Source organism: Pituophis catenifer, unplaced genomic scaffold (genome assembly GCF_029215685.1).
Source record: "Pituophis catenifer annectens isolate HBS135680 unplaced genomic scaffold, rPitCat1.0.hap2 SCAF_14, whole genome shotgun sequence".
NCBI lineage: Eukaryota > Metazoa > Chordata > Lepidosauria > Squamata > Colubridae > Pituophis > Pituophis catenifer.
Window position 1 is genome coordinate 15571192 of NW_027256894.1, and position 27374 is coordinate 15598565.

General features: G+C 42.0%; 2 protein-coding genes across 5 annotated transcripts in view; one reads left to right on the top strand and one right to left on the bottom strand.

The window, feature by feature from the left end:
- FSD2 (fibronectin type III and SPRY domain containing 2) overlaps window positions 1-9483 on the top strand; it is a 26542-nt gene extending 17059 nt beyond the window's left edge. For 2 of the 3 annotated variants that reach the window (XM_070953311.1, XM_070953312.1), the window contains 4 exons: window positions 6327-6460; window positions 7060-7192; window positions 8255-8431; window positions 8706-9483. In XM_070953311.1, coding sequence (XP_070809412.1) covers window positions 6327-6460; window positions 7060-7192; window positions 8255-8431; window positions 8706-8955 — 694 coding nt within the window. In that variant the 3' untranslated portion in view covers window positions 8956-9483. The remainder of the gene's footprint in view (window positions 1-6326; window positions 6461-7059; window positions 7193-8254; window positions 8432-8705) is intronic. The other variant, XM_070953313.1, reaches the window with a different exon arrangement.
- A 16111-nt stretch (window positions 9484-25594) lies between these two features.
- Window positions 25595-27374, bottom strand: part of PDE8A (phosphodiesterase 8A) — a 100763-nt gene continuing 98983 nt past the window's right edge. Inside the window, exon 22 of one of the 2 annotated variants that reach the window (XM_070953935.1) lies at window positions 25595-27132. In XM_070953935.1, the coding sequence (XP_070810036.1) occupies window positions 27026-27132 (107 nt within the window). In that variant the 3' untranslated portion in view covers window positions 25595-27025. The remainder of the gene's footprint in view (window positions 27133-27374) is intronic. The other variant, XM_070953934.1, reaches the window with a different exon arrangement.

Sequence of the window (27374 nt, forward strand, 5' to 3'; positions counted from 1 at the left end):
GTGTTTTCCTATATATAAAATATCATCTACATAAATTAATACAAATTCAATATGATCATCACTCTTTTTTACAAAGAAACAGTTATCAGCAGTGGTAGCGTTGAAATCCATGGTCTTAAGTACTTTTACCAAGCAATCGTACCATCTTTTGCCAGATTGCTTTAATCCGTATAGACTCTTGTTCAATAGCCAAATTTCATTCTTATTAGTGTATTGACTGTGTGGTGCTCTTACATATATTTCCTTATCTAGTTTTGCGTGTAAATACGCAGTCTGTATGTCATATTGAAATACATCAAGATTGAGTGCAGATGCCACTACTAGAGCTGTTTTAACACTCTCTGTTCTCACTGTGGGGGAGTATGTGTCAGTGTAGTCCTCCGGATATTTTTGTGCATAACCTTGTGCAACCAATCTAGCTTTGTATAGAGTATTGCCTCCTTCTAGATTCTTAATTTTATAAATCCACCTGGTACCTATAATCGTTTTATCTTTAGGTGCAATCGCAGGTGTAAACACATTTAATCCTTGCAAACTTTCCATCTCTTTTTTCATAGCTAGTTCCCATTTTTCTTTTTCTTCACGAGGGAGTTTTAATACTTCCTCATATGTATTAGGTGTCATTTGTTCACCATCCATATGCATTATGTAATCCCTGTATTTATTTGGTACTTGATTTCTATTGTTTCTAATAGCTCTTTCGGGTTTGCTATGGTTATCATGCAAATATCTTGCTTCCTTTTTTGTTAATGTGTCTGTCTTTATTTTGTGCTGACTATTTGTCCAAGTTTTGGTTTTGTTTTTATTTTTGTTGATATTTTGATTTTCTATTGTCCCTTCCTCACAAGATTTTGTATCTTTGCATTTATTTGGAAATATTTCATTAAGATGTAATTTAGACCAATTGGCCTGTTCATGGAACACAGCTGTTCTGGAGACTATAAATTTGTTATTATTATCAATGAATCTGTACCCTTTGGTGCCAGTTTCATATCCCATAAATCTTAATCTTCTGGATACGTTTTCTCCCTTTCTTCTCAACTGCTTAGGTATGTGTACGTCTGCAGTGACTCCAAATATGTGCATGTGTGCTAATTTGGGTTTCCTATTATACATCACCTCATATGGTGTTTTATTCACAATACTGGACCAGGTTCTATTTTGAGTGTAATTTGAATAATGTAAGGCCTCTGACCAAAATTGTTTGCCTAAACCAGCATCCTCTAATGTGCACCTAATCATGGTTTGTAGTGTGGAATTCTTTCTCTCTGCAATCCCGTTTTGGAACGCAGAAAATGGACTAGACGTGAAATGTAGCATTCCTCTATCCTTTAACCATTGGGAGAATTCTTTAGACATGAATTCACATCCCCTATCTGTCATAATTTGTTTTATTCTGATATTATGTTGTGTTTCTATGCGTTTGTAGAATTCCTTAAATTTCTGAAAGGTTTCATCCTTGTGTTTTAATGTGTAAACAAAACCATAGCGACTGTAATCGTCTACTATTGTTAGGAAGTAACGTTTTCTATAAGTGATTGATGGAGTTAATGGACCAACTAGGTCCATATGTACTAAGTCAAAAATTTTGTTAGTTGATCTGTTGGATTTTTTTGGTCTGGGACTAGTTTTTAGTTTAGTGGATTTACATACTGAGCATTCCAAATAATTTTCACAATTTTTTATTTTGACACCTTCTGCGTGTTCAGTCATTTTTTGTACTACAGGAAAACTTGCATGTCCTAACTTCCTATGCAAGATGTGAGCACACTCATCATGAATTGGTTTACCTATTCTTGGTTTCTTCTCATTGTGTGTATTTGCGTGATCATGAGATATTTTACATTCATCATTGTCACTGTTACTAACATTTTCATCATCTGCCTCAATACAATCTTCCATATTTGAATCAATGTTATGTAACCATCTTTCTTTTGTTATTAGATAGGGTAGGCCTCCTTTAATCATCACAGTGCCTACATTTGTTTTGTCCTTCTCTAAAGTTGCTTTCCCCTTTGAGAAAACTATATTAATGTCAGAATCTCTGCTTAGTTTTATGGCACTTAGTATGTTATGAGGTATTTCTGGAATTAACAATACCCCCTCTATTTTTCCTAGGCCAGGCAAGGTCACATTTCCTCTGCCTAATACTTGAACCTTTTCTTGATTAGCTACCTTTATTACAAATTTATCTTCTGTAAATGAAGACAATATATTTTTGTTATTAGTGGTGTGGTTGGTTGCCCCAGAATCAATAAGCCAATTATTGTTCTCATTTTGTTGTGTTTTAGTGCTGTCTTGTTTATTTAGTCCATTCAGTGAACCAGATTTTCTCTCTTTTGAATTTTCTCTACCCCCTCTACTATCTCTGTAATTTGGTGGGCTTCTATATTTATGTCTATCTGTGGAAGACTGTCTATAATTGTATTTGCTCCTATACTCTGACCTATGTCTCTCCTTTGAGATTTTGGGACAGTCTCTTCTATTGTGTTCCCTGGACCCACAATTATGGCATTTAAAAGCTTCATTGTATTTTTCCTGGAAAGCTACCTTCCTAAAAGATTTGTGTTCTGTGTGATTGCTGGAACGATTTTTTCTTGAATTGTCTTCTGCTATCAATTTGTTAGATAGACTTTCTATGGATAAATATCCTAGATTGATGGTGTCTAAGTGTGACATAAAACTATCCCATGATGAATCAAGTGAATTGATAATAACACTTTTCATTGTTTGATCTGAAATCACTTCCCCCCTCAAATGCAGCTCAGCTCTTATTTTGTTTAGAGATATCAAATGCTCACTTATGGAAACCCCTGGTTTTACTCTGGAAGAAAAGAAATCCTTAGACATTCTTGTAGTGGTAGCTACACTATCGCTGTGAAACAGATTAAACATGCATTGAATTATTTCTGAAACAGTTAGGTTTGGTTTGATGCTATGATACATTGTAGGAGACACGCTAAATATTATTAAGAAAAATGCTCTATGATGTAAACAATCTATTTTTAAAGTCCAAGGTCTTCTTGGAGGACTAGTGATAAAGAATAGCAAATTTTCTTTCATAAAGACAACCTGGAGCTGTTGATACCATTCTTGCAAATTAATGCCATCAACTCTAAGTTTTGGGAAGTCACTGGGTAAGTTTCCCACATTATTTTGTTCATTACTTACAACCTGAGGTAGTCCGTGGTCTCGCAAGTGCAGGAAATTGCAAAACGGCATGGGGATGCTCGCAACGAGTCTGCGCGGTTCTCTGGCCAGTTCAAGTCTTTCCGGACCGTCTACGTAGTTTCGCACATGCGCGTTGCTCATTTCTTCTTTGGCGTCGTCGTGGAAGGTTCTCTCCATTGCAGCTCGCTCGCTCCGCTCCTCTTCAGACGAGTCGGTTTCTGGCTCGGTTTTAGGAGTTTTGATGGCGGCGACTGCTCTTTTCTTTCTTTTGTGTGCGTTGGTACTTGATCCGGTCTGCGGTGTAGGGCGGAATCGACATGGCTCTCTGGGCTCGGGCGTCGTCGCTCTCGAAGTCAGGATGGGAGCGTGCAGGTCTTGAGGTATCGGCTTGTTCTCTAGCTTCTTCGTTGTCGCTTTGGAAATTTTTAATTTTGGCCCAAATGCAGCAAAAAGCGTCTTCATTGCTGACTTTACTTGGGATTTCGTTAAGTCGTCTTCGCTTTCTGATTCTGGTTCTTCTGAAGAGTTTGAATCTTCCTTTTCGCTTTCGTTGTCTGATAACGTTTTTCGCGCCAGAAATTTTGAACTGAGCATTTTGATTGGCTCTGCTTCGCTCACTTTGGAGGCTTGTTGGAACCAAGATGGCTGCCATTCAAAATTTCGCGCGGGATCACATCTTTTCTTTTTCATAACGACTTTCTCTGTAGTCATATCACTCACAGTTTTTTGGTCTTTGGGTTTCTCTTTAGCAATGTTTTTCTCTCTCGCTGCTCCGCTGTTTTTCAGCATTTCTTGGAGATTCGCGATGAGGCTTTCATCATTCTTCTGGCTTTTTAATAGTTTTAATATCTCTGACCTGAGTTCGTTATTTTCTATTTCGATTCCCTCCTGGTCATTATTTTCATTTATTAGTTCTTCTTCTTCAGTGGTGTATTCTTCGGATTCTCTCGAAATCGCGTTTGTGGATTCGTTGATTATTTCTTGTTCAGTTTCTATTTCTTTGCTGTAGGCCCTGGTGTTGGGCCTATCTTTCTTAGACATCTTTAAGTATTTATTGAGTCGATTAACCATCCTCTGCTACCAGCTTGTTGCAATATTTTCAGGATCAGACTCAATAATGATAATAAGAGTTAGAGGTTTAAATATATTTCTCTTTAATTATAACAGGCATTCTATATTCACTGAATATTCACAGATAGAAGCAAGGAAAATGGTGAAGGTGGCTCCTTATATATACAAGGGGTGGAGCCAAGAATGGGAGTGGTGAATTATGAATACATTAGGAACCAAAGAATAAGTTAACCCCCGATGTCCCATATATACATTATTTACACATTAGGGAATAAGGCATTTACATCTCACAATCTTCTTATCTTCTTTTTATCTTATTTTGATTTATATGCCGCCCTTCTCCGGAGACTCAGGGCGGCTTACAGTGCGTTAAGCAATAGCCTTCATCCTTTTGTATATTTTATACAAAGTCAGTTTATTGCCCCCACAAACTGGGTCCTCAATTTACCTACCTTAGAAAGGATGGAAGGCTGAGTCAACCTTGAGCCTGGCAAGATTCGAACTTACTTTAATTGCAGACAGCTGGTGTTAAATTACAGTGCCTTAGTCTGCAGAGCTATCCAGGCTCCTTTCAGCCCTGAAGATTCTTTGGATCTTCGGGGCTGCCACACTTAGTGCTGTGGTGAATTGGGAGGGGGGATTGCATGGAGTTGCAGGGATATCTAGCCATAATAACATTATTTTCTCTGAGAGTCAAGGACATCCTGCCCTGCACCTGGAGTGGCGTGACTGGGAGGCATCTCCAGTTGGGACGGTGCATTGATGGGACCATGTGATGGACATGTGGGTGCAGAGGGAAGGGACTTGGGCTTTCTTTTGGGTGGGGAAAACCTGGAAGCTCTCAGATTCGGGTTTTCCCAGATGTGCCAATATGACATCTCTAATAAAATGGAACTTGGAGGAACTTCTAGCCTCGGAGTCTTCTTTTGTTGGGGGTGTTACTTGGAACCCTGACATTTTCCCTATTATGCTACCGTGTTTCCCTGAAAATAAGACCTCCCTCGAAAATATTTAACTGCATGCGCAGCCGGTCCCCGCCATTTCCTCCGGTTAGGGTTAGGGAGACAGAGCTAGAAATCAGGTAAGATGGCAAGAGGATCCCCACCTTGCTCCACTCGCCCCAAAATAATAAGACCTCCCCCAAAATAAGGCCAAGCACTTATTTCGGGGTTCAAAAAATATAAGACAGGGTCTTATTTTCGGGGAAACACGTTATGATGTTTCTGCTATGCGCAGGGATGGTCAGCTCACCCAATGTTGTGGCCCGCCAGCGGCCTGCACAGATCGTGGCTGATCCTGATGACGAGGAGGCTGGTGTGGTGTCGCGCCAGCAGCCTGTGCAGCCGGCGCTCGTGTCGAACAGCGAGGAGGCTGAAGTTGATGTGGTGCCAGATGCAGAGACTCAGCCAGGGCCTTCAAAAACTCCAGAGGCTCCTTCAAGTGGAGAGAGCGAAGTGGAGGAGCCTCTCCTCAATGCTCGAGCACGCAGGGCTGACAAAAGGCAGGAGTGGCTACTCAGGAGGAGGAGGTCTACTCGAGAGTAGGGCTTGAGGATAATTGGCCACTCCCTTCGCCTATTTAAGTCGCACGCAGCTAGTGCTTTCTTGCTGGAAACAACTCGTATTTATTATCAGAGTATTTTGGTTTATCATATCTTGTTTTCTGGGCTGGTTGCCAACCTTTGCTGGTCTTGTTTATTCTTGCTACTTAATAAATTTGATAAGGACCGCTGGTGTGTGTCAATATCCTCGGAAATCCGGAGCTGGGGCAGAACCTCCAAGGAGGCAATCAACTGATAGAAATTTTCAAAGTCATTGTAGTGGGCTGGACACTGGAATAGATTTTCCAGGTGGAAAAAAGCCACGATCGGTATCGTGACTGAGATACTGATACCTTGTAAAGCTTGCTTAGCTCTTCCTTTCATGTTAATCTCTGCTCTCCAATATGGTACAAAATAGAATCAGGAGTGTTACTTCTCAACTCTTTCTGAGGTTCCCAGGATCACCAAAAAACAAAAAAACAAAAATCTTAATCCTCCTTTCAAATGTGATTCTAAACATTTTTTCCACTTTTTTGTTCCCCAGATCTGTTGTTGGAATTCCAAATTGTGAGGCGTTGATTCAGCTGGAGCCAAAACAAAGCTATCTTCTATTTGTGAAGGCCCTCAATATAGGAGGATCAAGTGAAAGGAGTGAGCCTGCTTCTATCCTTAGCAAAGGTAGTAAGAATGCACTCTTAGCAGGTACACTTGGCAAATGGTGGCATCCTATTTTACATTGCTTCTAGCGGGTGCTTTTTAAAATTATTTTACTTCATTTCCAAAAATTAGCAGAAGGGGGGGGAATCAAGAGATGCTGTATGCAGGGGTGGGCTTCAAAAATTTTAGCAAGGGGTTCCCGGTTGCTAGGTGAACGTGGCCATGGGGGGGGGGGCGTGGCTTAGTCAGCCTCCTGCACCACCGGGGGCGGGGGGAGTGTTTTTTCCTTGAGCCTCTGGGAGGACAAAAACAGCCTCCTCCGGAAACCCTCCCGAGGTTGGAAACGAGCCCGTTTCCTGCCTTCCCAAACTTCCGGTTGGCCTGCTTTTTGCCCTCCCGAAGCCTCCACATGCACCCTGCACTTACCTGCATCCAAAATGGGCTGCGTGGGGACTCCTGGGAGGGGAGGGGCAGGATTAGCAGGGCCAACCAGGAGTGGGATTTGGGGGGTTCTCCGAACTGCACAGAATCTTAGCTAGAGGTTCTCCTGAACCTCCGCAAACCCCCAGCAGCCCACTCCTGGACTGAATAGTTACAACCAGATTTCATTTCTCCTACAGGAACTGTATTTACCCTCAATGAAAAGACAGCTCATCCCTTGTTGTCCATCCTGGAAGATGGGCTGACATTGGCCTGCCATGAAACCAAGAGGGCCCGAAGTGACACATCCTTTGGTGAAGACAGTTTTACAAGGTTTGGGTTCTTTATGCCTAGTCTGCATTCTTTTTAATCCCATTTTATTGCTTTTTTTTTTTTTTGCTTTAATTTATATGCCGCCCTTCTCTGGAGACTCAGGGTGGCTTACAATGCGTTAAGCAATAGCCTTCATACTTTTGTTTGTATGTATGTATGTATGTATGTATGTATGTATGTATGTATGTATGCTTATTGCCCCCACAAACTGGGTCCTCAATTTACCTACCTTAGAAAGGATGGAAGGCTGAGTCAAGCTTGAGCCTGGCGAGATTCGATCTTACTTTAATTGCAGACAGCTGGTGTTAAATTATAGTGCTCTGTCTGTTGAGCTATCCAGGCTCCCTTTGTATTCAACCGCCTATCCAGCCTATTCAGCCGCCAGGGCGGTTTACAATGCGTTAAGCAAAAGCCTTCATACTTTTGTATATTTATACAAAGTCAGCTTATTGCTCCCGCAATCTGGGTCTTCATTTCACCTACCTTTGAAAGGATGGAAGGCTGAGTCAACCTTGAGCTTGGTGAGATTTGAACTTGCAGTAATTGTAAGCAGCAGATGTTAATAACAGTGCTTTAGTCCACTGTACTACAGGCTCTTCATGATCCTTTCTTTAAAAAGGACCCAGGACCTCTGAAAATGCACTTTGGACAGTGTTAAAACTGCTTGCCACAGCTCAAAGCAAATGGTAAAAAACAGTCATAGGGGTTGAATTCAAGGGTGAAATCCAGCAGGTTCTGACAGGTTCTGGAGAACTGGTAGCGGAAATTTTGAGTAGTTTGGAGAACCGGCAAATATCACCTCTGGCTGGCCCCAGAGTGGTGTGGGAATGGAGATTTTGCAGTATCCTTCCCCTGGAGTCAGGTGGGAATGGAGATTTTGCAGTATCCTTCCCCTGCCATGCCCACCAAGCCATGCCCACCAAGCCACATCCCACCCACCAAGCCATGCCCACAGAACCGGTAGTAAAGAAATTTGGATTTCACCACTGGGTTGAATTTTAGAGCTTCTGATTCTTGAAAGTTGACCCACGTTCCCTCCCTCCCTCTTTTTTTTTTTGCCAGATCCATTGCTGTGTTGGGATACCCGATCCCATTCCGAGGAAAACATTACTGGGAGGTCGATGTGGATGAGAATACTGAATATTGCATTGGGGTAGCTTCTGAAAATGTACCAAGAGACGATTGCTTGGGCGAAAGCCACTCCTCCTGGTGTATGAAGCACACCATTACTTCCTCCAGGTACAGCTTAATCTTAACTCTTGGGATGACGTTGCAACCAGCTTGCAAGATTTTATACTTCAACTTACCCTTACTTTCTGTGGATTTCCTAAACAGCTGAGGGCCACATCAAGAACTACAAACCTCATAAACTCAAACAATGCCAGGAGAGGTGTTGCAGAGTCCCAGTTCCCTACCAGGGGTGGGCTTCAAAACGATAATAATTTTGTGTCTTCAAGCTGCTAAGGTTGGGCACCCATGATTTCAATCTTCTGATCTCTTTCTCCTTACGCAGCCACCTCTATGAATTTCTCAACGATGGGGTGACACCCGACATCAAGATCACGGTTCCTCCCGAGAAGATTGGCCTTTTGCTGGACTACGATGAAGGGACTCTCTCGTTTTTTAACGCTGATATCGCGCAACACTTGCACACCTTCCACAAAAACTTCCGCGATTTTGTGTGTCCCTGTTTTGCATTGGAAGACATCGGTGTGCTCAGGATTCGAAATGGCATCACAGTACCTCCGCAGGTTGTTTTGTGATTCGGAGTAGCAAGGTGGCATTTGTAATATGCCATGCAGCACACTCTCAGCCCGTCGCAATCTTTTCTCTTTCTCCCCACAAATTGTCTTTATTACTTAGTTATTTATTTGGTTAGTATGGGAGACAAGACCGTATTGTTCATAAAGTGAATTCTGTTGAATACTTTAAAATGTGTTTCTTGTTGTTTACCCACAAAAAACACTTCATCTGACCAGCTGAAATACTAAGGGCTTCATTTACACAAATATTAATTAACCTAGTGATTTGTGAGGGTTTTCCCCCCCCCAGTTTGACTTGCTTTGCAAACCCAGCCTGTTAGAATAGATAATAATTTTGTGTATTGCACACTCCAAGAAAAGAGTTTTTTCTAGTAAGCATCGTAAATATTTTGGATCAACATGATACACTCTTTTTTTTAAAATACTTAGAATAAACTTAAATTCGGGTACAGTAAGGCCGAAGGAAGCATTGTTAATGCAGCTAATGTTGCTCAGTGGGAAGAATACAGCAGCAGAGAGATTGCAAAAATAAAATAATAAGCAATTATTTGGCAAAAGAAGACATGACCTCAACTGTTTCATCTATTATTTATTTTTATTTTTTTAATTTGATTTATATGCCCCCCCTTCTCCAGAGACTCAGGGCAGCTTACAATGCGTTAAGCTATAGCCTTCATCCTTTTGTATATTTATACAAAGTCAGCTTATTGCCCCCACAAACTGGGTCCTCAATTTACCTACCTTAGAAAGGATGGAAGGCTGAGTCAACCTATTTAACTCCTAAAGAAGCAGAAGGGCTCTTACCTATCTCCCAAAGGTGCTTTTTCAAGAGGTAACTGGACTTCCTTGTTTTTCTTTGAAGACGTTTCACTTCTCATCCAAGAAGGGTTCTTCAGCTCTGACTGGATGGTGGGGAACCCTGCGCATATGTGCGCGGCCGCCCTGCATGCAGTCTGCCCCATGCATGTGAGTGTGGCCCCCCGCGCATGCATGGCAGATACCTGAAGACGAACTGGCTGGCAGGAGGAGCGTGCACATGGATATGCACAGCGGAGCTGAACTGGGACGACGGCTCGCGTGCCATCAGAGAGGGCGCTGAGTGCCACCTCTGGCATGCATGTCATCGGTTCGCCACCACAGCCCTATCCTATTTCACACAAACTGTGTCCAATCCTTAAAAACTTCCAGTGCTGGAGCATTCATAATTTCTGGAGGCAAATTGTTCTACTGATTGTTCCAACTGTCAGGATATTGGGGGGGGGAGGAGGAGGAGGAGGAGGTTCTGTGGGCATGGCTTGGTGGGCGTGGCAGGGGAAGGATACTGCAAAATGATCCCATCCTTGCGGTTTTAATTTGTAATTGGTTTTAACTGGATTGTTTTAAATTGATGGCCAAAATTATTTAATGTCTTTTAAACTGCTTTTAAATTTTATAAATTGTGTTTTACCATGGCTGTTCACCGCCCTGAGTCCTGTTGGAGAAGGGCGGTATACAAATTAAATAAAGAAAAAAAAGAAAAAGAAAGAAGAAATAAAGAAAATCTCCATTCTCACCCCACTCCAGGGGGAAGGATACTGCAAAATCTCCATTCCCACCCCAATCGGGGGCCAGCCAGAGATGTTTGTTTTTTTTTTTAATTTGATTTATATGCCGCCCTTCTCCGGAGACTCAGGGCGGCTTACAATGCATTAAGCAATAGCCTTCATACTTTTGTATATTTATACAAAGTCAGCTTATTGCCCCCACAAACTGGGTCCTCATTTAACCTACCTTAGAAAGGATGGAAGGCTGAGTCAACCTTGAGCCTGGTAAGATTCGAACCTGCAGAAATTGCAGGCAGCTGTGTTAATAACAGGGTGCATTAAACCACTGTACTACCAAGGCTGGTATTTGGCAATTCTCCGAACTACTCAAAATTTCCGCTACCGGTTCTCCAGAACCTGCTGGATTTCACCCCTGTTGCTTCCTCTACTGAATTCCCTTGCCCGACGTGGCCAAAATAAGTAAGACTCAGTTTGGTGATTTTTGCCTTCCAGTGACATGTAATCTAATTCAAACCATACCCATTCCCCCAATCTGCTCCTTCTTTGTTGAGCTTTTCAAGCCATTGATTAAGTATGGAGTTTTTCACAGCTTCCTGTTGTCAAAAGTATATTTCAGAACTCAGTGGAAGGAAAAACATTGATTAAGCTGTGTTAGTAATAATATATCAGACGCCAGTGTGAGTTTTCAAATCCAGACCTGTCATGAAAGTGCTTTTCAATTAAAAAAAAAAAAAAAAACTTCCAGTGTTGGAGCAATCCAGTTTAAAGACATTATAGAAGATATTATATGGAATATAAGTTTAAAGTCATTGATTTTATCTATATAAGGGATATCTTTTTTCTTTCTTTCTTAGTTGGGTGGGTAGAAGAATAAAGATATTAAGAATTGTTATTTTGTAGGAAAGTGGGTGGAGATAGGTTAGCTTATTGATGGTTTAGTTTAAGAAAAGGGAAATCTAAGAGATATATTTATGGGAGTGGAGTAGACTAGGAGTTGAATATAAGTAAAATCAGGATTTATTATATAGTTTTATAGTGGAAGGCTGCTTTGAAATGTTATATTATTATATATAAAAGATTAAATATTAAATTAGGATTTATTATATAGTTTTAGTGGAAGGTTGTTATGAAATGTTATATTTATATATATAAAAGGTTTGATTTAAGAGATATATGTATGGGGGAGGAGAAAAAGGCCAGATTATTGCTAAATCAGAATGTTATTTTGAAATATATAGTAAAAGGGAGATATAATATAATATAATAATATAATAATATTATTAGAAAGAAAGGGTCAGTATTTGGGGGATGGAGTAAGGGCATGGTAAAGTTTTATACAACCTGTTATGAATTTGGATTTTACTTTGAAGAAGTCACAGGGGGAGGGGTGGTGAGGGGGGGTTAGGGAGGAGGGGGGGAGAAAAAAGGGGGAAAATTTGTATTTGAAAAACTTTTTCAGTAAAAAAAAGAAAGTGCTTTTCAAATTCTGTTCTCGTACAACCAAAAAGAAACTCCTTCCCACATAGGTCATTTAAACATAAATAGGCCTGTCTCTTCCTTACTCGGTACAATACTTATATTTAGCCAGGGACTTGCTTCATGTGCCGCGCTAAGCTACAATGTGATTTATCTGGTGTGTGCTTAGCATGAGAATAAAGAAGTTGACAAGGAATAGCATTTTTCAGCTCGGTGGAGAAAAATGAAATCCAGCCTCTGTTTCCAATTTAAAGAGCTGAAGCCAAAGATCACTATTGCAAGGGAGTGTTTCAAGTTGCAAGAAAATGTGGCGTCTTCTTGTAATCACACAATTCAAGAGGAATAAAGCTGGCAGGGCTCAAATAATCACAAATTGTGTTTTTCCAGTGTTGTGTCTTCTAACTAAGCTGCTTAGGGACTATGATGGAAAGAGATAAAAGTATGTGCGTATACTGCATGGGCACAGATGAGTTACATTGTGCAATTCCAGAGAGAATTAGAGCAGTAGACGAGAGAAAACAGCTTTTCCCTCCATGCTTTCTTACTATATGAAAAATCAACTTCTACTGGGGGAGAAAAAAAGTGTAGAGGCTGAGCGAGGGGATTATCATCTTTACCATGGATGCTTTCATTAGCCAGGATTCTCTTCCCAAGATCAAAAAAAAATTCAAAATTGAACACAATTGGAGAACTGGATAATATAGTGATGATGTTTTTGCTTTAGGGCATCATCAGAAAGAAAAGAGGCAAGATGGAGGGAAGGAAGGGAGGGAGGGAGGGAGGGAGGGAGGGAGGGAGGGAGGGAGGGAAAGAAAAAAAGAAAGAAAGAAAGAAAGAAAGAAAGAAAGAAAGAAAGAAAGAAAGAAAGAAAGAAAGAAAGAAAGAAGAAAGAGAATCAGCTGAATTGCAAGATGGGCAGCAAATAAATTTGAGGAAGGAAGGAAGGAAGGAAGGAAGGAAGGAAGGAAGGAAGGAAGGAAGGAAGGAATCACCTGAACTGCAAAATAGGCACCAAATAAATTGAACAAGGAATGAAGGAAGGAAGGAAGGAAGGAAGGAAGGAAGGAAGGAAGGAAAGAAAGAAAGAAGAGAAGAAAGAAAGAAAGAAAGAAAGAAAGAAAGAAAGAAAGAAAGAAAGAAAGAAAGAAAGAAAGAAAGAAAGAATCAGCTGAACTGCAAGATGGGCAGCAAATAAATTTGAGGAAGGAAGGAAGGAAGGAAGGAAGGAAGGAAGGAAGGAAGGAAGGAAGGAAGGAAGGAAGGAAGGAAGGAAGGAAGGAATCACCTGAACTGCAAAATAGGCACCAAATAAATTGAACAAGGAAGGAAGGAAAGAAAGAAAGAAAGAAAGAAAAAGAAAGAGAAAGAAAGAAAGAAAGAAAGAAAGAAAGAAAGAAAGAAAGAAAGAAAGAAAGAAAGAAAGAAAGAAAGAATCACCTGAATTGTAAGATGGGCAGCAAATAAATTTGAGGAAAGAAGGAAAGAAGAAGGAAACAAGGAAACAAGGAAAGAAATAAGGAATCATCTGAATTGCAAAATGGGCACCAAATAAATTGAGAATAGGAAGGAAGGAAGGAAGGAAGGAAGGAAGGAAGGAAGGAAGGAAGGAAGGAAGGAAGGAAGGAAGGAAGGATATAGGACAAAATGAAGACATATTTGGATCATCAACAAATAATAACAACATGGTTTGTGTTTTCTATAATGCCTTCACACACAGACCTTAATTTATATATGGTTATGTTGGAGGGAAAACAATGGCCTAAGAGCAAATTCAACTACTTGCACACCAGAGCATAACCTACGCTCCCTCTGCAGAAACAAGGGGTGGACGTTTACTGAAAGCATCAAAACTGCCGAGTTTCTTTCTTAGCTCCAGAGATCCTGCTCAGAGTGAATTGGCTTAAGGAGTCTGTGGTTTGCTGCATCATCGCCAGTCAGAACTTTCGAAGCAACAAACGTCACAACCAGGCAAAGGGCTCTGTACTTCACAAGAGGGTGCTAGTGACTGGATCGTCGCTGAAAATATGCCAACCGACTGCTCTAAACAACAGCATGCAAGATGGGCTTCCAACAGCTGCTTTCTAGAGCTGGATTTACCAAATGGATTGGATTGAAAAACTGGAGTCTATAGGGAACAGCCTTGTCCCATTCCCTGAGACCTCAAGAAGGACTAGGGGAGACATGATAGCAGTCTTCCAATATTTGAGGGGCTGCCACAAAGAAGAGGGAGTGAAACTATTCTATTCAAAGCACCTGAGGGCAGGAGAAGAAGCAACGGGTGGAAACTAATCAAGGAGAGAAGCAACTTAGAACTAAGGAGAAATTTCCTGACAGAAGAATTAACCAGTGGAACAACTTCCCTCCAGAAGTTGTGAATGCTCCAACACTGGAAGGTTTTAAAAAGGTGTTGGATAACTATTTGTCTGAAGTGGTGTAGGGTTTCCTGCCTAAGCAGGGGGTTGGGCTAGAAGACCTCCAAGCAGAGGTGGGCTGCTGGGGTTCGGGAGAACCTCTAGCTAAGATTCTGTACAGTTTGGAGAACCCCCAATTCCCACTCCTGGCTGGCCTTGCCCACCCCTCCTCTCCCCCTCCCCTCCCAGGAATCCCCACGCAGCCCATTTTGGAGGTAGATAAGTGCAGAGTGTGCGTGGAGGCTCAGAGAGGGCGAAAAATGGGCCTACTGGAAGTTCGGGAAGGCCAGAAACGGGCTTGTTTCTGAGCTCCAGAGGGCCTCCGGAGCCTGGGGAGGCCATTTTCACCCTCCCAGAGTCTCAAAGAAAGCCTCTGAAGCAGGGGTGAAATGCAGTTCGGACTAGATCAGCTGATCCAGTAGCGATGGCGGCGGGTGGTTCGAAGAACCGGTAGCAAAAATCTCTGCTCCCCCCCCCCCCCATGCCCAGCTGAGCCATGCAATCAGCAGAGGCTTTTTAAAATTATTTTTAAAAGCATTTTTTCTACAAACTCTTCTAATAGCTGCCAGCCCATTCTTTTCTGCTGATGGGATCTGCAGCATGCCCCTTTTGCTAGATTGGTTTGGATGGGTAGTGACTCTTGGAGAAAAGGCGATCCCTCCGGTAAACCTTCTGTGTTGATTGGTTAAATTGGTTATAGATCCTGATTTTAGGATGTCTACTTTCCAAATACATTCTTATTTTTTTGCAGCTAATACCCAGAGGTCTCCATCAAAAATCCATCAGGAAGAGCATTGCGCCCTAAACTGACAGCTTCCCAAGGTTGATTTCTATGCAAATATACTTTTTTTTTTATAAGTGATATGTGAGAGTGAGACAGAGAGAAAGAGAGAGACACAGAGACACAGAGAGAGAGACACAGAGAGAGAGAGAGACAGAGAGATGGGGAGAGAGAAAAGGAGAAACAGACAAAAAGAGAGACAGAGAGAGACACACACACACAGAGAGAGAGAGAGAGAGAGAGAGATGGGGAGAGAGAAAGGGAGAAACAGACAAAAAGAGAGACAGAGAGAGAGAGATACACAGAGAGAGAGAGAGAGAGAGAGAGAGAGATGGGGAGAGAGAAAGGGAGAAACAGACAAAAAGAGAGACAGAGAGAGACAGCGACAGACAGAAATGGGGAGAGAGAAAGGGAGAAACAGACAAAAAGAGAGACAGAGAGAGACAGCGACAGACAGAAATGGGGAGAGAGAAAGGGAGAAACAGACAAAAAGAGACACACACACAAGAGAGAGAGAGAGGTTATATTTTATGCTGCTGAATTCTGAAATTAAAAAAAATCATAACCACAGAACTAGATTAGGATGGGATTGGATTCATAGGAGCAATTTTAGTGGATAACTTCCTAACCGATGAGTCATTGAATGCCTGAACCAGAGAATAAACATTAGTCTTTCATCTATAATGTTTACAAAATCCATCTCCATGTCTAGCACTGAGTGGCTTCCAATCCATGGGAGGAAATGCAGATGTCAAATTGAGAATCTGATCAGATCGCCTAGATTTTAAAGGGAACCATATGCAAAATACCTGGAAGTATTTTTTTTCCCCTCCTGTTTAAATTCTTTTACGAAGAAGCAATATCATTAAGAAAGAAAAAAAAAGATGAAAAAGAGAATAAACCGTCCTTGTTTTGATCTAAAAAAAAAAAAAAAGAAATAATGCCCTTCTTAGTATCTATGGAGTTCCCCACAATTGTATGGCATGTACAATATATTATCATAATTGAGTCTAATTTTTTTAAAAAAGGAAAAGTTGCTTTAAAAAAGAAGTCAAATGGGTATAATAACATGAACAATCTCGATTTCCCCCCCAAAAAAATTATGACTGGGATTTAGTAGCCAAATCTTTTCACAGTTTTTTTGGTGTCTAACTGTTAGTTGTCTAAAAGGAAAATGCATTAATACCACTGCATTTGAAATAATATAAGAGGCAAAGTATTATGCACTTAATTGAATCTGTCTTTGTACAGCCATGTTGATTAGTTATAGTTAGTCGGCCACAAAGCTTGTTTGAAGCCTGGAGATTGGGTGGACCCATATTTCCCATCTCTTTTGCGGCTCAAGGTTGACTCGGCTTTCCATCCTTCTGAGGTTCGGTAAAATGAGGACCACTGGTGGGTTGCTACCAGTTCGCTCCGGATCGGGCGAATCTGTAGCGGCTGTGGCGGGAGGCTCCGCCCACCTGCCCGGACATCTCTGTGCATGCGCAGGAGTGTCACGCACATGTCCACAAGCAAACTGGTAGCCACGGAAGTTGAAACCCATTACTGATGAGGTATTGTTGGGGGCAATATGCTGACTCTGTAAACTGCTTACAGAGGGCTTTAAAGCACTATAAGGTGGTATATAAGTCTAAGTGCAAAGTGCTACTGCAGGCTAACTCTGCCTACTGCCAGAAGTTCGATGCTGACCAGTTGAAGGTTGAATCAGCCTTCCATCCTTCTGAGGTCAGTAAAATGAGAACCCAGATCGTTGGGGGCAAATACGCCGACTCTTTAAAATGCTTAGAGAGGGCTATAAAGCACCGTGAAGCGGTATATAAATCTGTGCTATTGCTATTTTTTGTTTTAGTGCTGATTTCTGCATTGTGCAAACCAGAACAGCAGATGGCAGGATAGACTTGAAGTTCAGATGTTGTTGAACAGCTTTGTCAAAGGCATGGAATTCTAGGCCTTGGTTCGGCATCAAGATCCTTTGGGTGAATAAATACATTGAAAGAAGTTGGTGACATCATATAGGTCTACCAAAAGCATCCTCCTAAACAAAAATATAGAAGAGGGCCTCTTTGGAAACAATGCCAAATTCAGCTTACCAAAAACATTTCGGAAGATGCTATATCTCTAGGATTTGCTAGTAATAAACACAACAGGGCAAAAGAATTTTTCTTTTAAGACTCTTCCATTCTATCTCCATATTCAGTGCTGGAAACCTTGGGTTAAATCACCCCTTAGTAACGACTGTACAACCTCTGGCTGAAGATCTCCAGCGTGGGAGAGCGAATCTGTTTACTGTACCTCTAGGTCATCAGTTCTGTTTTGACTTTAGTGTCACGTTTCTTCAAATATTAAGGGAAAATCTACCCTTTTGTAATTTAAAGATAAAGGTAAAGGTTCCCCTCGCACATATGCGCTAGTTGTTCCCAACTCTAGGGGGCAGTGCTCATCTCCGTTTCAAAGCCGAAGAGCCAGCACTGTCCAAAGACATCTCCGTGGTCATGTGGCCGGCATGACTAAATGACAAAGGTGCGCGGAACGCTGTTACCTTCCCACCAAAGGTGGTCCCTATTTTTCTACTTGCATTTTTTTTTACGTGCTTTTGAACTGCTAGGTTGGCAGAAGCTGGGACAAGTAACGGGAGCTCACCCTGTTACATGGCACTAGGGATTAGAACTGCCGACCTTTCGATCGACAAACTTAGCATCTTAGCCACTGAGCCACCACGTCCCTATTTTTGTAACTTAAGCTTATTTAATTGAACCTTATTGCTATTTTTTTTTTCTCTGCAGGAATTAAAAGAAAATTAAAGGGGAATACAGATTCACCTCAACTTATGATAGTAAGGGAGCCTGGAATTTCTAGTTGTAAGTTGAGGCATCCACAGGTCCGACCTTATTTTACAACTTTTTAGTGCTGATTGTTAAGGGAATGCTATGGTCAGCATAAGAGAATCCGCGTATTCCTATGAGCATCTTTCCCCAGAAACTAGCAAAGAACATCATACATTGCGGTCACATAATCACAGATTTTTCTGCTGCAACTATTCTAGAATCTGTTCTATTCTATTCTGTTCCCTTCCCTTCCGTTATTCTGTTCCGTTCCGTTCCGTTCCGTTCCGTTCCGTTCCGTTCCGTTCCGTTCCGTTCCGTTCCGTTCCATTCCATTCCATTCCATTCCATTCCATTCCATTATTCTGTTCTGTTCTGTTCTGTTCTGTTCTGTTCTGTTCTGTTCTATCCTACTCTACCCTACCCTACCCTACCTTACCCTACCCTTAACCTACCCTACCCTACCCTACCCTACCCTACCCTACCCTACCCTACCCTACCCTACCCTACCCTACCCTACTCTATTCTATTCTATTCTATTCTATTCTATTCTATTCTATTCTAATCTATTCTATTCTATTCTATTCTATTCTATTCTATTAATTACAATTCCACTGTTTCCTGTCACCTTTCATAGAGTTCAGATGCTCAAATACCAAGAGTTCAAACACTAATAGACGCATGCAATCCTTAAATGGGATCTCTTTTGTCCTTATGGATTTTGTTACCTAAATATTTTTTTTTCTATTTCTGCAAAAACTTTCAAGCACAATAGTTCTCCCCTGTTTCCCAGTACCCTTTTTAAATTGCCTAGTAATATCTTACCTCCGCACCTCAATTTGCCCTCCAGATGTCCTAACTAACACCTATCAAATCCCAGTGTAAAGATGTCCAAAAGCACCAGGTTGGAGAAGTCAGACAGATGCGATCTACGATCAGTGGCTGCTTCTTGACAAATGTCATGAATTACAGGCTTATAGAACCTTCATTGTTCACGAAGGACCGAAGGTCAAAGAAGAGACTCCTGAACTTTTGCACCCCCTGATCCAGCTGGAGTTCATACTTTATTCTTGGAAAATGTCCCTTACTGACCTAGAGAAAAAGGCAGCTGTTTGATTCCCATATATGTAATCAGCTGGGCTAAGAGACAATGTGTGAGCCAATTCTGCTAAGCTTCAATCAATCTTCTGAGAATTCTTGTGTGGGAAAGGGCTCCTATCAATGGCCAGATTTAACACATTCTTGGTTGATTGTGATTTAATAAAATCCATGTCCTGGACTGCTCTTTCTCTTAAATTCCTTGTGTGTCTAACCCCACTTGGCCAAATCAAGTATTATCCTACTCTACTCTACTCTACTCTACTCTACTCTACTCTACTCTACTCTACTCTACCCTACCCTACCCTACCCTACCCTACCCTACCCTACCCTACCCTACTCTACTCTACTCTACTCTACCCTACTCTACTCCATTCCACTCCACTTGTCTCCTTTCCTTTCCTGTCCTGTCCTGTCCTGTCCTGTCCTGTCCTGTCCTGTCCTTTCCTTTCCTTTCCTTTCCTTTCCTTTCCTTTCCTTTCCTTTCCTTTCCTTTCCTTTCCTTTCCTTTCTTTCCTTTCCTTTCCTTTCCTTTCCTTTCCTTTAATCCCTTGGATTAAACAAAAAAATCCAACCAGTCTTCCCATCACTAGTGTTTTTCAGATACATTGATCTTCAATTCCCGGACACAAACATCTGGTTTCTAGCAATGGGTCCAATTTCCAAATACACCAGATTTCTTTGGTTCTTACCGTACTTTTCCCAAAACTAAATTTCATCAGTAAAGGAGATTAGAAGGGAGCATGAAAACTAGAATCCCTCTTCACGTTGGCCTCCCAACTTCAATGGAACCATTTCCCCTTTGTTGCTCTTAAATCTTAGAGTTACTTCAGTTCAAGGAGAACCAGGTGTCCTCCAGAGTCACGCCAGGATCTGGAGGAGGTTTTCCAGAAAAGACCAAACTCCCTCCCCCACACAAACCCCCAGTTGGGGAACCCACAAATCAACAAGTTCTGCTCTCTAGGCTCCATACAGTTCGCCTTGAAAAAAAAATGCATCAGTTCAGCCACCCAAGTCGTCCAATCAGGTGATGTTCTAGCTGCCTATAGGAAGGAGGTTGAATGCCAACGTTCGTTAGCGGTTAATGTATAATGTTGGGACTTTTCAGCTATAAGCAGCACTACATAGTATCGTGAATAAATTCCACTCTGTAAATATTTGCAGAGTCAATACCACAATATGTCAGAGATGTTGAATTACCTTGGGCTCAAGAGTCTGTTGTGGTTCAAAGTAAATTTAGTCCTAACAGTTCAGCTTGGGTTATATTTCTTTCAAGCCCCCCATTTCTCTCTTGCACCCACCCAAGCCGATGAATCACTTGGACTTATTTAATATTTGTTTGGACTTGCTGTCCCTTTCTCCTTCCCTTCCCCATGTTTTTTTTTTTTTGCTAAACGGGCATTCCACTCATGCATTTTTAATTCATCCGCCACTCCTTAACAACTGCTTCATTCTTTGGGGTTGCATTCACACACACCCCACCCCCCCATGTTACCCAGGTCCCATGCTGCAGTGGTAGAAAATGCTAAATTTGATGCGTTTTAACCTTGGTTAGTTGGCGTGTGGTGTGCAGGAATCAGGGGCTGAGCTAATTCAGTCAATTTATGATGCAACTGTTCCAAGCTAGAAAATAGGTCAATTCAGCAATCATGTTAAAAGCTGATTATGTGTGTATGACTATGCCTACGGTTTTTAAAGTTATGATATTTTGGGGGGGTCTCTCCACTCAGTACAATAAGCACGCAAAATGGTTTAAAAAAAAAAATCTGCGATCAAAATACTGGGCATGTCATCCCTTCCCAATCCTAAATTATAATTACAGGTAGTCCTCTACTTACAACAGTCCATTCAGTGATGGTTCAGAGTTACAACATCACTGAAAAAAAGTGACTTATGGCATTTCTCAGGTCACATGATCAAAATTCAGACATTTGTCTCACCTAGCGACATAAATTTTGGGATCAATTGTGATAGTAAGTCAAGGGCTACCAGTAAAGGCTATTTGTAAAATGATGACTGACATCAACCATTATAAAGAAAGCCAGTTTGGTAGGGTGATGAGGGTGCTGGCCTAGAAACCAGGAGTCAGGTAAGTTCTAGTTCTCCCTTAGGCATGAAGGCCAACTGGGTGACTTTGAGCCCATCACAGCAGCTGGTGAGTTCTAGTTCTCCCTTAGGCATGAAAGCCAACTGGGTGACTTTGAGCTCATCACAGCAGATGGTGAGTTCTAGTTCTCCCTTAGGCATGAAGGCCAACTGGGTGACTTTGGAACAGTCCCTCTCTCTCTCTCTCTCTCTCAGCCCAACCCACCTCACAGAGCTGTTGTTGTGCAGAAAATAGCAGGAGACAATATTTTGCACACTGCCTCGAGTTGTACAAATAAGAGATAGTTAATTGTCGTCACCCTGCTTCTTGACTACAATAAAAAGGAGCAACAGAACTAACCATCTGGTAACACACCACGGTGTATTTCAGAAGTTGGTATCACTGAAGTACTTGTAAAATTCCTCGTACAATTTGTAATATTTTAATGGTTTTGAAGGAAAGTCACATCCGGAACCAAGTGTAACTTTAGGGTTACAAATATAGACATGTGAAGCACCTTTTGATGGTTTTGTTTGCGTTGCTTTGTTCAACGCCATTGGCTATTGCCTCTTTGTGGGATGGAAAAGAACACGGCGCAAGGGCACAAGACTCCATTCGTATGTAGGACATCCCAGATGCACGTCACATGGAGGCAAGTGATCAGCAAGTACTCCCACAGCCTCAGCAGATGACACCCATGGGACCCCAAAAATAAATTTCAAACAAAGAGATGAGTTTGTGAGATGTGGTCATCTAAATGAGATTTTGGTTGTATTTGATGTTCTTTGGGTACCTGATGATTCTAAAGGCTGCTGAACCCATGGCAAAGAAAGGTCATAACTCTCATAATTTGCAAACCATAATTAATTAAAGCTCCTTCAACGAGGATTTATAAATCAGGGGCTGAGTTTGTCTCTCAGATGGTTCTGGGCAATGTGTGAATTCCACCAATCAAAGTCAGCTCTGTACAAAAGCCTTACAGCTGAATAACTGCTTTGCAGAATGATTGAAAAAGCAGAAACAAATCATCCCAAACCACTCTGATTAATTATTTCAATGAAGGATGGGAAATCACGCTAATACCACACTATAAAGCCTTAGTAAGACCACACCTAGAATACTGCATCCAGTCACCACACTACAAAAGAGATGTTGAGACTCTAGAAAGAGTGCAGAGAAGAGCAACCAGGATGATTAGGAGACTGGAGGATAAAACATACGATGAACGGTTGCAGGAACTGGGCATGGCTAGTCTAGTGAGGAGAAGAGAAGAGAAGGACCAGGGGAGACAGGATAGCCTCTTCCAATATTTGAGGGGCTGCCACAGAGAGGAAAGGGTCAAGCTGTTTTCCAAAGCACCTGAAGGCCAGACAAGGAATAATGGATGGAAAACTGAACAAGGAGAGATTCAACCTAGAAATAAGGAGAAATTTTCTGACAGTGAGAGAACAGAAGTTGCTTTCGGAAGTTGTGGGAGCTTCATCACTGGAGGCTTTCAAGAAGAGACTGGACTGGCATCTGTCAGAAATGGTGCCGGGGTCTCCTGCTTGGGAGGGGAGGGTGGGACTAAGTAACCTATAAGGTCCCTTCCAACTCGATTAATCTATTAAATCATGCTTGTCTGAATGAGCTGGGACTGCAACTTTAAGGGATTAATGGAGAGCTAGACTTCAGAAGATCCATACTGTCCTATTCTCCTGTAAGTTTCCTGTATTTACTTTCTACAGAGCTTTAACATCCTTGCCCGTATGATTCAGCCGTCCAGGAATGCTTCCAGAGAAATCAAATATTGATCAGGGGATGCTGAAATATTAACTACCATTTTGTTATTCATCATTTACGTATCGCTGCTTTCCTTTCCGTGCAATTCTTACAGACAGGAAAGAGTAATATATGTATTGACTCATCAATATAGGAGCAACAGATTTCTTCAAAAAAAAAAAAAAAAAAAGCAAAAAAGTGCTGTCACTCCAAATAAACTTCTATGCCGCAGAAAGGTTTTAATTAAGGCAACCTGTCAGCAAATTAGATTAATTTGCTTAGGAAAATGATGCCACAATGCTCGGAAAACAACGCCACAAAAAGCTTTGTAGTCACGCTGCTATCTCCAAGGGCAGAAGAAAATAATGGTGAAGTCATGTAATTGCTGGAATCCAGATGCCAGTAAAAGATTGGATGCCAATTCCGCAACCGCCCCCCCCAGCCAAGGATCAGTTCCCCAACAGGCTCAAATAGCTGAAGAGTCCCGTTAGCTCAATAGGAAAGAGCTCCCTGCCTTACTACTACTTTACTAATAATTGTGTTGTTGTTTCTTTTATTTGATTTATATGCCGCCCTTCTCTGGAGACTCAGGGCGGCTTACAATGCGTTAAGCAATAGCCTTCATCCTTTTGTATATTTATACAAAGTCAGCTTATTGCCCCCACAAACTGGGTCCTCATTTTACCTACCTTAGAAAGGATGGAAGGCTGAGTCAACCTTGAGCCTGGCGAGATTCGAACTTACTAATTGCAGACAGCTGGAGTTAAATTACAATGCATTAGTCTGCTGAGCTATTCAGGCTCCTGAATGTGTTTGCACTGAACAACCCAAGACGATTGAAGGCTACCTTCAAGAATTATGCACCCTGTTTTTTTTTCCCCCCAGGCTAAAGAAAAAAGCATTTTAGAGTCTTTTGACAGTTGGGAGATATAATAGCCATGCGGGATCCTGTATCTCTACTACTTCCCCAGTGGTAATTTAGCAGGGGTGAAATTCAGCAGGTTCTGATAGGTTCTGGCGAACCGGTAGCGGAAATTTTGAGCAGTTTGGAGAACCGGCAAATACCACTTCTGGCTAGCCCCAGGAGTGGGGAGAGAATGGGGATTTTGCAGTATCCTTCCCTGCCACGCCCACCTGTGGCATCACAGCTATAGGGTTTCCTGCTTGAGCAGGGGCATGGACTAAACGACCTCCAAGGTCCCTTCCAGATCTATTCTGATTGATTGATCTTGATTTTAGGCATGAAATCCAACTGAGGGACTTGGAGCCAATCACCAGGAGACAGTGAGTTCTAATCCTGCTTTAGGCATGAAACCAGCTGGGTGACCATGAGCCAGTCACTCTGTCTTAGCCCTGGGAACCAGGCAAGGGCAAACCACTTCTGAAACCTTGCCAAGAAAACTGCAGGAACTATCTAGGCTTTTGCCAGCAAACACCCCCCCCGCCCCCCCAAACAAAGGCAGAATTGATGGCGCACACAAATCAAACAAGTGGAAAAAGAGGAAGGCAGAGGGACCTATGGGGAAAAAAAAAAGAAATCTGCAAGAGGAATGAGAAATGACAGCCTTAGACAGAATACCTGTAAATAATGGTTCCTTGAGCCAAAAGAAGAAGAAAAAAACTTTTTTGGGGAGGCGTAATTTCTCTAAAATTAATAGATGACAATGTGGGACTGAGTAAGGGAGCGAAGGAATTTGGAAGTTAGGATATTGTAGAGACATATAAATTTCAGACCAATTTCCCTGCTCCCGTGGAAACCTATGCCTTTTAGTACTATTAATATATACGCATATCCAAATCTAGAGGTAATGGAAAGTTTTCGGGTTTCTCACAACACAGCTGAGCACAACGGGTGTCTGACGCAATTCAACGGCATGTCCTACTTTCTTTCTTTCTTTCTTTCTTTTCTATTTTGCCCAAGGAATGAGGATTAAGAAGGAATAAACATCATTATTATTATTATTATTATTATTATTATTATTATTATTATTATTATTAATTTTCAAAAGCCAAGCTGCGTCAGTAGACACGAAGAACAAAGCAGGAGGAAAGTTTCCACGGTTTATTTTTAAAAGGAAGGGTTTTCATTTCAGAGGCCTATGAAATAGTGTGAGAGATTTGAAAAATAAATAAAGGGAAACGGCCGAGAGGGAATGGCTAAAACTTTACAAAATATACATTTTTAACTCCCCCTTTCCAGCCCACCCGCTCACCCGCCCTTCTGCTATCCACTAGAAGAGTCTAGTCAGTTTGCAAATATCTTGGAAATGTAGCATTTCTATTATTATTTTTCTTTTTTTTCTTTTTTTCTTAAAAATAAAACTTTTCAAGGCAAGACATTTCTCAGGATGGGAACATCATAACATACATTTCAAAGGAAGCCCATCGTCCTCACACACCACCACCTCCCGGGCCTCTGATGGCTACCTTATGTAAGGTTTTGCAGGGTTATTTCCGGAAAACTGCCCCTGTGTGTAGCCTTAGCATAGACAATGGTAAAGGGGATTTGGGGAGCGACGATGTAGAATATGATGAACACCTACAACAGGGCTGGGACAGGGGTAGGCTGCTGGGGGTTTGCAGGGGTTCGGGAGAACCTCTAGCTCAAATTCTATGCTGTTCGGAGAACCCCCAAATCCCACTCCTGGCTGGCCCACCCTTCCCCTCCCCTCCCAGGAGTCCCCACACAGCCTATTTTGGATGCAGGTAAGTGCACACGGAGGCTCGGGGAGGGTGAAAAACGGGCCTGCCTGGGGAGGCCGCTTTCACCCTCCCGGAGGCTTGAGAAAAGCCTCCGGAGCCCGGGGAGGGCAAAAAGTCCCCCCCGCCACCACTGTAGTGCAGGAGGCTGACTAAACCACGCCCACTATGGCCACGCCCACCCAGCAACTGGGCAGAGAACCCTTTGCTAAAATTTTTGAAGCTGGGAATTTTCCAAGAATTTTTTTTTTTTTAAAGAATGGGCTGAGAAATTCAATTAACCTGAAGATCTCATGAGGATGCAGAGTGCTGACCAAGGGTTACTGGCCACTAGTTGGACTTAGTAGCTGGAGCCTAATATCCACAGCGGAGACATCATAACAAGAGCAAAGTTGTGTAATAACCCCTATTCAGTGCCGTAGTAACATCAAAGGGCTGCGGACCAAACGTTCGTAATTTGAGGACTATCCGTCATATATAAAACCAAGGTCGTCAACCTGTCCTCTCCGTGAAATAGAAAGGTTGGATTCGCCGCACGCCCCTTTTTTGCAACCGGAGAAAGAAAGAAAAAAAATGCATAATGAGTTAGGAATCACGAAAAACCGTAATGCCTCTAGAAGTTGGCTTTGGCGTTTGACAAGTCTTTATAAATTTTATAGAAAATATTCAACATCTAACAAAATAAATAAAACATATTTTAATCAGAGGCGCCTAACGATCAGCTTCGAAAAAATCTGCGGGGCTGAAGGGAACGGAGGGGGGGTGGGTGGGGTGTCTATCGGTTTGCTTCCATTTGCTACTAAATTTTTAAGAGAATGTGTTCTCCGTAATGCTCAGGAGCGAGTGATCGCGCTTTCAGCAACGTGAAAAAATACCGCTAAATCCATTTGAGAAGATTAAAAAAAAAAGAAAGCTCCTTCACAAAGAGTCTGTATCGTCTATCTCTGATTGGTCCGTGTAGCTGTTTTCAGTTTCTTTTTATTCTTTTAGTGCTCATGCATCCTCGCGGTGAGGGACATTTTTTTCCCTCCTTCGCTGGCCGCTCTGAAGAACCTCAAGCTGAGATCTTCCAAGAAAAGGGTCTCTCCAAACATCACTTCCCAGCATGCGATAAGGCTCACCCGAAAATTTTCTCCGATACAGGCATCTATCCAGTGTAATTCAGCTTGAAAAGTATGGCCAGCTCCTCAATTGCTAGATGACGGATGGAGAAGAAGGTTCTTCTGATGACCAGGCTCTTCAGATTGTCCAACTTCCCCGTAGTGGAGAACACAAAGGTCTTGTTGTCATGCTGAAGAGACCAAACGAATCTGAAAATCCATAACCAAAGGCAAGTTTGGAGGAACCAGCTTCCCGATGGAAGAGACGCATGTCCAATGGTCTGACAGCTATTCAGGGGGCGCCCGAAGAGTTCTCAGCTTTTTATCATCCAGCCCCTTCCAATACTTGAAGTTGTTGTCTAGGTGCTGCATCAGATTTGGTAGATCTGCAAAAGCTGGAAAAGACAACGGTGAAGTCATTGACACCTCTTGGGAAATGGGTTTGTTTTCTTAATCGTGGGGGAGGCTATGGACAACCTACAGTCCTACAGCTTCAGGGATAGCAATTGCAGTAGCACTTAGACTTATATACCGCTTCACAGTATATGCTTTACAGCCCTCTCTAAGCGGTTTACAGAGTCAGCCTCTTGCCCCCAACAATCTGGCTTCTCATTTTACCCACCTCGGAAGGATGGAA